General features: G+C 47.0%; 1 protein-coding gene across 9 annotated transcripts in view; it reads left to right on the forward strand.

Moving 5' to 3' along the window:
* Positions 1-12474, forward strand: part of GGTA1 (glycoprotein alpha-galactosyltransferase 1 (inactive)) — a 381241-nt gene that overhangs the window by 354037 nt on the left and 14730 nt on the right. For 6 of the 9 annotated variants that reach the window (XM_066367269.1, XM_066367260.1, XM_066367265.1 and 3 more), the window contains 3 exons: positions 5742-5830; positions 9234-9269; positions 11792-11857. In XM_066367269.1, the coding sequence (XP_066223366.1) occupies positions 5751-5830; positions 9234-9269; positions 11792-11857 (182 nt within the window). In that variant the 5' untranslated portion in view covers positions 5742-5750. The remainder of the gene's footprint in view (positions 1-5741; positions 5831-9233; positions 9270-11791; positions 11858-12474) is intronic. The other 3 variants (XM_066367266.1, XM_066367267.1, XM_066367268.1) reach the window with 1 other exon arrangement.

A 12474-nucleotide genomic window follows, 5' to 3' on the forward strand; every position in this document is an offset into this window, starting at 1 on the left:
GCAAGGGGACCTAACACCAGGCTTTATTCTTATTGGGTACTTTGGCCCCTGCACTCAACTGCTCAACTCCTGTTGGTCGGTAAGAAATCCGTGGGGCGAGCTGTGCTCCGTGTGGCTAAGTGAACTGCCCTCTCATGAGGAGACTTCCAGCCCAGTGTCAGGGTCAGTTAGGAAAGCCTATCATGGGGAGTTAAGTCCGAATGACTTGTTTTACGGATGGGGGGACTAGAGCCGGAGGAACCCATGACCCCGGTTCCAGCTCCGACTCCATGTGGATGCTGGGGCCTCTCAGCCTTGACTTCCTTCCCCGCCCAACTCGAGCTCCAGCAGAGGGGCCCTGAGTCACGGGCAGTGGGAGGGGGACTACCACAGGGTCACAGTGGGGGGTTTCCCTGGAGCTTCTCAGCGGTGCTGCCCTGAGGGACACATACGGCTCTCTCAGGTGAAGCGATATCCCTGCCTTCAGAGCCACACATTGAAAAGCGTCGTCATCACTACAGTGGCCATCTGTGGAGCATTTAGTGACCATGGGCACAGTATGCTTCATACACATGGTCTCCTTTGGAACTTTCAAGACCCCCAGAGGAGGGCGCTTGACACTAGGACTACGGATAGAAGAGTCAGCACTGGCCTCATTTCTACCAGGAACGCTGGATCTAAACACTGCAATGGAGGGTGCGGAGCGCGGAAGATAGGAGTTCTGTCCGAAGTCAAAGTTCGCTCCTGTGCCCTCCCCTACCCTCCACCTGCTTTTGTTCACAACATTTATCACTCAAAGTCTTTGACCCCATCACACGTCCAGGAGTGCCTGAGGCTAGAGCGAGCAGGGGCAGCTCTAGGGGCCAGGGGCTGGGTCCCAGGGGCTGGGGGAGGCACCACAGGCGGACTGGAATGTGAGCTGCAGCAAGGTCGGGTTACCCCGCCAGCACTGTCCCCCTGCAGATCCCAGATCCCGGCGCTGGGGAGATAAGGGCTTTCCCAGGACTTCTGAGTGCTGTTATTCAGCTGAGATTTTCACCTCCCTGACCTGAGATAGAGAAAACAAGGCCCCCAGTCCCAGAGAACTCCTTTCAGTGAGGATTTCTGTTTGGAAGGAATAGCTTCACTTAGCTCAGACTGCGTGTGTGTGTGTGTGTGTGTGTGTGTGTGTGTGTGTGTGTGTGTGTGTGGTATGTGGGACAGGTTGGGGGTGGGTAAGGAAGGATTCATTTGTGAGTCACATGGAAAAGTCTGTCTGACACTCCAGGGAAACAGCAGAAAAGGAAGAGGCGGAGGTGAAGTGGAGAAAGTGGAGAAATTACAGGGTGACCCTGACCTGAGAAATGCCCCCAGGTTTTAAGCACAGTCTGCACTGTGTTCCAAGAGTGAGGACTGTCCGTGTGGTTTCATCTGGGAATTGGTACAGGGGCTGAGTTCTGAGAGTGGCCACGTGGGAGCTAGGATGGCTCCTGAGACGGTGGGACGGCTCTGGTGGGACTGGGTGCAGCTGAGGTCAAGTCCTCTGAGCTGTGGGGGCCAGGTTCCCCTCCCCAGAGCTCCACGCTCCCATTCGGCAGTCCGAATTCTATGCTTGACCCCTTCAGTGGGCAATTTAAAAGCAACCTCATGTATCCTAGTTGGTGGCTAAGACGGTCAACACCCCATCTTCAGAATTATACAATTTTGAAAATTCTGAGAGACAAACACAGAAGAGAAAGACTTTTAGACCATGCTGGTTGCCAAATGGCTCATTTTTGTCTAGAGAGAAATACAAAAACATTTTAAAAGACTCATTGGCCACCCTGCCAACCCTTTCTCCTCAGAGACGTGCATTCCAGATCCCGGGAAGCATGTCTACACCCATTTCTCGTGCTTTGCTAAAAGGATGTGCTATTGGCTGGTTTGGGCAGCTTCCAATTGTAAGTCAACAACAGTAACAACTGGCCACAGCAAAAAGTAAGCCGATTCAGGCAATTTATGAAGTTCAGAAAGATAGGAGCTTCACAAAGTACCTCTAATGCTAACTTTTGAAATGAAAAATCATATACGCTACTTTACATGGTGTTTACATGGAGTGGCGGTTAGGAGATGCCTCTGATCTTGGCTCTCCCTGATGTTCTTCTGTACCATGAGGGTTTGCATGTTTCGTTTAAGATTTCTCATACTGAGAGACAATTTGCACCTGATCCTCAGCAGGTGGGGTGGATAAAGCCTGGGACCCACACCCGGCAGTGTGATAGGCTCCTCAGCACAGGCTGGATGTTGCTGTAGCAGGATCCCCGCCTTGATCTGAGGAAATCAAAATCTCCTACTGCTGAGGAGCTGTTCGTCGGGCTGCAGCATGGAGAGATGGCTAAACCCTTAGAGTCCGTAGCCTGTATCTTCCTGCAGTTTGTCTCACACGCGCTCAGAAACCTTCATTCCTTTCCATCAAGTATGTTTTGAGCTCTTGCTCAATACCGGCCCCTGTGCTACCTCACTGGCCCTCCGGGAAGCCTGTTTTATGGATACTTGTAAGAACGAGCATTTTCTTCACATTTATATAGTGTCTAGCACAAAGCTAAGTATTTTATGGGAATTATCTCTTGGTTTATGGCTATTTTTAAAAAAATTTATTTATTCATTTTAGAGAGGAGAGAGAGGGAGAAGGGGGGAAGAGCAAGAAGCATCAACTCCCATATGTGCCTTGACCAGACAAGCCCAGGGTTTTGAACTGGTGATCTCAGTGGTCCAGGTCGATGCTGTATCCACTGTGCCACCACAGGTCAGGCCATTCATGGCCATTTCTTATCCCCATTTTAGAGACAAGGGAACCAATTTAATATGATCTGTTAAAGGTCCACAATCCCTTTTCTGAAACCCTAGGGCCTGGAATGCAGAATTTTTCAGGTGCAGATTATATATCCTACATCAGGTAACAGCCCCAGTGCAGTGCACCAAATGATAAAATGCATCAATATTTATGCAAAGAGATATTTAAACAGCCTCACTAAGTGGGACAAGGATTATTTATAAATAGCCTCATGTCAGTTAGGGCCACAATGCCAATTGAATTGCAAACAGGCCTTTCGGTTTTCAGAGCGTTCTGGAGACGTGCATGAGGGACGTGTGCATCAAGCCGGGACTCCAATCCCTGCCTCATTCCAAAGCCCACGTGTTGGATCACCATCCACACTTCCCTGGGAGTGAAGACTTCAGCGTGGAGAGGTGGCTGCAGTCTCAATGCAGACCCGTTTCCTCCCAAAGCCATGACTTTTCTCTCTCTTTTTTTTTACAGAGACAGAGAGTCAGAGAGAGGGATAAATAGGGACAGAGACAGGAACGGAGAGAGATGAGAAGCATCAATCATCAATTTTTCGTTGTGGTGCTTTAGTTGTTCATTGATTGATTTCTCATATGCACCTTGACCATGGGGCTGCAGCAGACTGAGTAACCCCTTGCTCAAGCCAGCGACCTTGGGCTCAAGCTGGTGAGCTTTGCTTAAACCAGATGAGCCCGCGCTCAAGCTGGCGACCTCAGGGTCTCGAACCTGGGTCCTCCGCATCCCAGGCGGACGCTCTATCCACTGCGCCATCGCCTGGTCAGGACTTTTCTAGCACTCATGCTAGTGCTATTGATGTAAATTCAAGTGGCTTTTTCCAGCAGGGAGGTTGAGATGCATGTAGTTGTATCAATATTTTGTGACTTTGCCATGGGCCTTAGGCCGTATGTGCCAACCAGCTCACAAGAGGAAAGAAGTTCAAGACGGAGGTTTGCATAGGGTCCGGCAGGCCCGTCTTCTTGTGCTTATGCAATACCACCAACCATAGTTACATCTGAAAGCTGGTTGAACTGTGACCTTGAGTTCACACTGGCTCTTCTGTTTCCAAACAGCTTACTTTTTAAGCAAGGAGGACCCAAGTATCATAGCTGATAATCCTGTTCTGTTCTTTAACCGAATTTACAATAAAGATGATGTAGCACATGAGATACAAGGCTGGAATTGTGCAGTGGTCCCCAACCCCTGGGCCGCGGACTGGTACCGGTCCGTGGGCCATTTGGTACCGATCTGCAAAGAAAGAATAAGTAACTTATATTATTTCTGTTTTATTTATATTTAAGTCTGAATGATTTATTTTTTTTAAATGACCAGATTCCCTCTGTTACATCCGTCTAAGACTCACTGTTGACGCTTGTCTTGGTCACGTGGTACATTTATCTGTCCCACCCTAAAGACCGGTCCGTGAAAAAATTTTCTGACATTAAACCAGTCCATGGCCCAAAAAAAGGTTGGGGACCACTGGTCTAAGGCCCTCTTTGAACAGAATTGGCAAAATATTCTGTCCACCAAAAGAACACATTGCAATGTCATTTTCATTGTATTCAATTCACTCACCAAACATTGATACAGGGCCTCATCAGCTCTGTCTGGGGCACTGGTGACTCAGGGTTGAATAGAACACTCCTCCTGCCCCCAGGAGGCTCAGACTGACTCATAGAGGAGACGGAGCCACAAGCGGGCATTCCCACGTGAGCCACCTTCCAAGGCCATGTGCACAGCAAGGCGGACAGAGTGACGGGGGAGCCAGAGGAGAGAAAGGAGGCTTCGCCGGTGCTCAGGGCAGGGGTGAGAATTGGCTTCACAGAGGCAATGACATTTGATGAATGGCACGACTGGCCGCTCTCGGCTTCCAGATGTCCACCCTCTTGGTCTTCCTCCTGCCTTCCTGGCCTCCCCTTCTCATCTCTTCCTCTGTCCTTCCGCTAAACGTCCCTTCAGCCTGGCTGCTTCCGTTTCTCACTTCCCCATGTCTGCCTCTGTTCCCACATTCACCCCCCACCCCCCGCAGGCTCTCTGAATGAAGTTGGATCAGGTGATATCCCAGCTTTAGAGGCTTTTGTGGGTCCCCACCCCCTTTCCGCGCGCCCAGCCTCTGTCTGCCTTGCACACCCTGCCCTTGTTCCGGCAGAGAACTTCACTAGTTTTTCTTGTACAGCTCTTTTGCTTTTGTCTTTTTTTCAAGCACAAGAAGCTTTGTTTCCTGTCAGCCTGTCGTAGATGCTATTCCAAACTATTCTCGTCCCTCCCGTGGTCCACTTCTCACCCCTTTCCGTACTGTCTTCGTTCCTTGGGGAGCTCAGTCACCCCCTCCCCCAGCGAAGCCTTTCCCAACCTGCTGTCCCCCACCTAGCATTCCTCCCCCCTCAGCTGTAACTTCATGCAGCCATCAAAAACTATTCGTGTGCTTACTATGCACCGATTGTTTGCTTGCTGTGGGTGTGGAGGGGGAAAGCTGGGTAGGGGTGGGAAATGGGTGAGCTCAGATGATCAAGGACTGAGCCGTTTCCCCCTCTGAACACAGGGCACGTAGTCAGTGTATCAGCGGAAGCAAAGCTGGGAAATGGATGGGTCCCTGAAGTCACTTACAGAGAGGTCAGTGATCTGAGTGCAGGCAGCTGGCGGCCATGGGAACCATTTACGGGTACTCCCTCACATTCCCCCCCCCAGTGACGGACCTCGTGGTCGTCCAGGTACTTTCCCTCTGAGCCCCTAAGTGGCCTTAGCATCCTTCCCAACACAAGAGCCCTGCAATTCATCGAACTGGCCTAATTTGCTATTGCAGCCCTATGCAATTTAAGGTATAGCGCACTCCTTAGCTCTAGTTAAATATTCATAAATGTTTCCCTTAGAGACAATACAGGTAGAAGCATTTCTTAAAAACCATATCTTGCTCTGGATGTATTGACTCTCTTTTTTCCCCTCTTCTTTTTTCTTTTCCCAGGAGAAAATAATGAATGTCAAAGGAAAAGTGATTCTGTCAATGCTGGTTGTCTCAACTGTAATTGTTGTGTTTTGGGAATACATCAACAGGTAATTATGCAACGTGATGAAATGACGTTGATGAAAGTTACTCTAATCTCTTAGCCAAGTCACCAGGTTGAATTACAGGTAGACTTAACTGAAACCATAAAGGAGAGTCCACCCTTCCCATATCCCTGAGCCCTGAACTATCTGTAAAAGCATTAGAGCTCCAAGTACCTTCTGGCTAATTAACTGTCTTCCTTCCTTCCAAGTTCCTAATGTTTTTTTTTTAATCCTTATTTATTGATCTTAGAGAGAGATCGATTCCTTGTTCCACCCATTTATGCATTCTTTGGTGACTCTTGTATGTGCCCTGACCTGGGATTGAACCCACAACCTTGGTGTATCAGGACGATGCTCTAACCAACTGAATTACCAGCCAGGATGCTAATGTCTTGATTTTTGTACTTTTGCTGTTCTGGGCAGGCTAAATCCTGAAATAGTAGGGTCTTATTAAGCCTAAAAATGTAACTTAAAATTATTCATATGGCCAGAAATAGAAATTACCTTAAGAAATCTCAGACACAAATTCCTTGAGAAATCCACCCTAATTTTTGCAATCCTGAGATATTTGCAGAGAGGAAAAGAGCAACTGAACTTGTTGACTTCTGCTGCAAAATACACTTGAGTTGCTGGCAATTTATTTGTGCCTGACTAAAACTTTTCTTTCCTTTTTTGTAACACTGGAAAGCAAAGCGAATTAAACATTTCTGAGTGCATTTATCCAAAAGCTGCTTCTGTGCTTTTGGAAACTACAATGCCTTGGAGATTCCAGCTGGAGTGGCTTCTGATAGAAAGAAGTCTCCACAAGCAGCTACAAAAATGCATGCCTTTGACTTAAAAAGCACTGGTACAGCCTGACCTGTGGTGGCGCAGTGGATAAAGCATCAACCTGGAAACACAGGGGTTGCTGGTTCGAATCCCTGGGCTCTCCTGGTCAGGGCACATGTGGGAGTTGATGCTTCCTGCTCCTCCCCCCTCCTCCCTCTCTCTCCCTCTCTCTCTCTCTCTCTCTCTCTCTCTCTCTCTCTCTCTCCTCTCTAAAATGAATAAATAAAAAAAATTAAAAAAAAAAAAAGCACTGGTACAGCTCATCCAAAAAGTCCACTGTTCAGCTTTGCAGGGAGAGTGGTCTTGGCACCATTAATATTTTCATGGTGAAGTGTTTTATTAGCCCCGAAGTTCACGATGATGGCTTGGATTAACATTTGAATGGCTTCCAATTCTTAAATTCTAAGATTTGATGAGCCAACAGGACCATGTTGACTTCTAAAAACTGCACCTTGAGGTCGATCAGTGGAAGCAGAATTGATCCCAGCTTTGGGTGCTGTCCCCTCCCCCAGGGTGCTTCTGGAGTGTCATTCTGTTGCATTCTAAACAATCATTGGAAGAAAAATGACAAGTCTGACCAAATTAGAGGGGTCTACAAACCAGATGTTTCAAATTAAGGAAACTGAGGATAATTAGTCCACAGAAAAGATGAAAAGATGAATCAGAGTTGGATGAAGGGACCCTGAGTCTCCCTTAGGTACTCAAGGGCTGAGGAAATACCCTCTCTGGGCCTGGAGCTAGGCTGCCTGGGGCTGGTCCCATGCCACCGCTTACCTCCTCGGTGACCTTGAGCAACTTGCACAGCCACTCTGTTCCTCATTTTCCCTATCTTTAAAAATGAGGAGTAATAACACCTGCTTCATAGATTGTTGGGAGGATTAAATAAGGTACTATATATAAAGCAGTTAGGGTAGTGTCTATAACTTAAGCATTCAAGAGATGCTGGCTGCCACGTTCTTCATCATCATCATCATCATCTTCATTATCGCCATCACCATCACCCTCTGCTCCAGCGGGCAGACTGGGAGAGGGGATTTGGGCAGAGAGAAGGAAGCGCTCGAGCAATCGGAAGCGCTCGAGCAATCGGAAGCGCTCGAGCAATCGGAAGCGCTCGAGCAATCGGAAGCGCTCTTTGGGGGCCCTCTAGGGGCCCTGAGTTAGAAGGCTTGTTTGGATGACCTTGGTGTTTTGAAATGCAGCCAGAGATGTGCTTCCACATTTTGGGTGGTTTATAAAATTAAAATGTGGGAGCCAAAGGCACAAATGCACGTTGGCACTGGCCTCTCGTAAAAGAGGGTCATTTTGCAGTGCTGGGCACACTGTTTTTGCTCGGTAATTGGAGCAGCCTCCGGCGGCTCTTCAGGGCCACATGGCTTCCAGATTGTGGCCACGTCATTCCTCAATGTGAGGAATCTATTTGAAGACCTGCAAGGGGCTTAATAGGCAGCAGATCATTTGCCACCTTGTGAACTGGTGTGTGATGATTTGAGGTGAGCTGAGGGCACTGATCTTAGACAGGTGGGCGGTGCTGGGCTAAAAAGGATTTGAAAATAACGAAATGGAACACATCAACCGGTTGGTCAGCAGAACTGTTGTCAGCAGAGCATCCTGAAAGAATGTCATGCAGGACAGTGTTTGAGCTGGGGCTGGATGGAAAGAAATATCTTAGCTTTTAGAGCTGGAGGAAACTTGAACAGTTACAATGAAAGAACAATGATGGAGATGGCGATTGTGAGCGATTGTGTGTGCCAGGAACTGTGCTATGCGTTCCCTCCAGCTCTTATGATAATAGTCCCGCAAGGGGAGTGTTAGTCCACACGGCTAGATGAGGAACAGTCATCTCTGAAGCTCAGCTGGACGCGGCTTTGGGCTCTGCAGCCGCTGTTTTGTTTTCAGGGGGAAGGTAAACCCTGGGAGAGGGATGGCTAGGCTGTGGTTGTGGTGTTCCTGAGGAGGCGGCGGGGTGGGAACCACCTGTGAGCCTCTCCCCCTTGTTGAGACCACAGTGAAAAGCTGTTGTCTTTTTTTTTTTCTTTTTCTTGTGGGAGAGACAGTCAGAGAGGGAGACAGATAGGGACAGACAGACAGGAAGGGAGAGAGATGAGAAACATCAATTCTTCGCTGTGGCTCCTTAGTTGTTCATTGATTGATTTCTCATATGTACCTTGACCGGGGTTGGGGGGGGCTACAGCAGACCAAGTGACCCCTTGCTCGAGCTAGCGACCTTGGGCTCAAGCTGGTGAGCCTTGCTCAAACCAGGTGAGCCCGCACTCAAGCTGGCGACCTCGGGGTCTCGAACCTGGGGCGTCTGTGTCCCAGTCACCTGCTCAGGCAGCTGTTGTCTTATGGAGATTTGAGTGTCCAGAAAACTCCTTGTTCTGGGTAATGTCGAAGTAACTGCTGGGGAACTTCCCAGTCTCCTGAGATCATGGGGTTATAACTCAAAGCAAGGTGAAAACCTAGGAGGAGCTAAAACCAGGCTCCCAACACAGCCCAGGGCTTCAGTGATAATGGTGGAAAAGTAGCTTTTCTCAGAATTAAGAGTAACATGGTATGTTTTTCTTTTCTCCTTTACTTTTAGCCCAGAAGGCTCTTTCTTGTGGCTCTACCACTCAAAGTAAGTGCTTTAAATTCTAGATGTTGTTGGGACCTGGGACTTCTCCCACGACCACTCCTGCATCTCCTATAGCCCATTCTTCCCGGGGCAGCTGATGGAGCTCTGGTCAAGGTGGTGGGCGGGGGTGGGTTCCCAGGGATCTGGACGCCACACCACTGGCCTCCTGGACATGCCTTCCTAGAACCATGCCTGTGTTTTGCCCTTCCATCTTTCTCAGGAAGGGTCTCTTTAAGTGCTGTCATTTGGAGGACATTCTTGCCTTCCTAATAAAAAAAGTCAGGGTAGATACTGTCCCTTATACCAGTGGTCCCCAACCTTTTTTGGGCCACGGACCGGTTTAATGTCAGAAAATATTTATTTTCACGGACCGGCCTTTAGGGTGAGATGGATAAATGTATCATGTTGACCGAGACAAGTGTCAAGAGTGAGTCTTAGATGGAGGTAACAGAGGGAATCTGGTCATTTTTAAAAAATAAAACATCGTTCAGACTTAAATATAAATAAAACGAAAATAATGTAAGTTATTCTTTCTCTGTGGACGGGTACCGGTCCATGGCCCAGGAGTTGGGACCACTGCCTTATACTACCCAGTATATGTTGTATAAAGACTCTTTAGAAAAATTTTTTTATTGAATTTATTTGGGGGATACTAGTTAATAAAATTATATAAATTTCGATTGTACAATTCTATAATACATCATTGTATATTGCATTGTGTGTTCTGTACCCCAATATAAAGATTCTTGCAAGAAATTTCTTTGAGGCAAAGGTATCATGAAAACGTTTGGGATTGGCCTGACCTGTGGTGGCGCAGTGGATAAAGTGTCGACCTGGAAATGCTGAGGTTGTCGGTTCGAAACCCTGGGCTTGCCTGGTCAAAGCACATATGGGAGTTGATGCTTCCTGCTCCTCCCCCCTTCTTTCTCTCTCTCCTCTCTCTCTCCCTCTCTCTCTCCTTTCTAAAATGAATAAAAAATTTAAAAAAATGTATGAAAACGTTTGGGACTCTGATTATCATTATTATTAGCAGTAGTAGTCGCAGTATTGGTGGTAGGAACTAGGTAAGCCTTCATTTTTCTGTCTTTGGTTTGGTTGCCAGGAAGCTCAGAGCAAAGTGTTGTGCTTAATGGGGCTTTTATGCTCACAAACTGCCATGGGATCTTGGTAGTTTTCCCAAAGCCACTCAGCCAATATTTCAGCTACCAATGAAAATAAAGGTAAAACCTTTATTCTCACAAGTCACTGGGATTGACCAAGGTCATGTGAAACTACCTACCTGAATGACTAAGAAATGTTTCTCTTTCTGTTCCCTTTTGTTATTTTACTCTTGTATTGTTTCCCCGCTTATTATAACCTTATTTTCTTAATTGTAAACCATCTTCAACGCCTCCTGAAAGTAGACGAGCTTTCAAACAGATTTCTTATTATCACGCTTGTTCATGCCTTACCACTCAGTGTGCCCAACCCAAAGGCCTCATGTCTCCTGGTTTCCCCTACTTCCAAGCCTCCTCCAGAAGGCCCCTACCTTGGGGACATTCTCACCATGAGTGTGGAAACTTCCGCGTGTGGGTGGGGAAGGTGGCTTCTGATTACAGGCGTCTGAGCTGCTCGGTCAGAGCCAGGCTGTGACTGCTAACTTGATGGCAACCTGAATTCTCCTAGTTAAAAGCAAAAGAGATCATTCTTGGAAAGGTGCACTGGTTTCTTTATTAAGATCACAACTGTTTTCAATTTATAAAGCTCTTTAAACTTACGCTATTTCATTTAGTCTTCAAAGCTACCTTCATGGTATGTTTTATTACTATTATACAGGGTGGGGCAAAAGTAGGTTTATAGTTGTTCTTATGGAAAATAATACAATAATCAATAAATAAGAATATAATAAACTCTGTTTTGCAGACTCATAACTGTAAACTTACTTTTGCCCCACCCTGAATCAGTATTATTATCTGACTTTTAAAAAGTTGTTTTTTAAGTTTGAGAGAGAGAGAGAAGGGAGGAGATAGAAACATCGATTTGTTGTTTCATTTATTTATGCATTCATTGGTTGATTCTTATAAGTGCCCTGGCCAGGGATCAAACCTGCCACCTTGGCGTATCGGGATGATGCTCTAACCAACTGAGCTACCGGGCCAGAGCTTACTTGATTTTTCAGAGGAGAAAACTCAAGATTCAGAGAGGGACAATGTCCTGTCATAGTCACACAGCTAGTAAGGGGCAAATCCAGGACTGGGGTCTGTATTAATGCCCCCCTCCCGTCATTGTTTTCCCCCCCTGCTGTCTGCCCTCCGGGGCTCCCTGGAGAATGAGCGGAGTGCCAGGGCGGCCCGGGAGAGGAGAGGTCCGGGCACTGGTGGGTCCATCCTCGCTCATTCAGACAGAACTGCTTCACTTCTTCTGTTTTACCCACTGGCAGTTAAAAAAAATTTTAATGATTTTCTGTCATAAAAATAGTTTGGAAAACCCCCAGTTTGGGACTGCCTCATTTTCTAAAAATGTTTTTCATCTTTTTCATTTCTTAGAAACCCAGGAGTTGATGACAGCGGCAGCCAGAAGGGCTGGTGGTTTCCAAGCTGGTTTAACAATGGGTAAGCCGGTGAGCCGAAGGGCTATGGGTTTCCACTCACTGAACACTTAGAGCAGGGGTCCCCAAACTACGGCCCGCGGGCCACATGCGGCCCCCTGAGGCCATTTATCCGGCCCCCGCCGCACTTCCGGAAGGGGCACCTCTTTCATTCGTGGTCAGTGAGAGGAGCATAGTTCCCATTGAAATACTGGTCAGTTTGTTGATTTAAATTTACTTGTTCTTTATTTTAAATATATTTGTTCCCGTTTTATTTTTTTACTTTAAAATAAGATATGTGCAGTGTGCATAAGGATTTGTTCATAGTTTTTTTATAGTTGGGCCCTCCAACGGTCTGAGGGACAGTGAACTGGCCCCCTGTGTAAAAAGTTTGGGGACCCCTGACTTAGAGTCCAGATCAAATGGCGTCTTGGCTGTGACCTTCTCAGTCACTCATTTTTCTGGCTTATTGAAATCATACAAGAAATCTATTTTGTGGTTGGGACTAGATCATAAAAATTATTTTTGTTTGTTTTGTTTTTTCCACTGAAGTTGGGGGTGAGTCGAGCTTGTTGGGCTGCAGTTCAGATTGCAGGAGAGATTATTATAAGAGAAAAATGTTCTTATGAGGACTGTTTTATC

The sequence above is a fragment of the Saccopteryx leptura genome, chromosome 2, assembly GCF_036850995.1.
Source record: "Saccopteryx leptura isolate mSacLep1 chromosome 2, mSacLep1_pri_phased_curated, whole genome shotgun sequence".
Classification (NCBI taxonomy): Eukaryota; Metazoa; Chordata; class Mammalia; order Chiroptera; family Emballonuridae; genus Saccopteryx; species Saccopteryx leptura.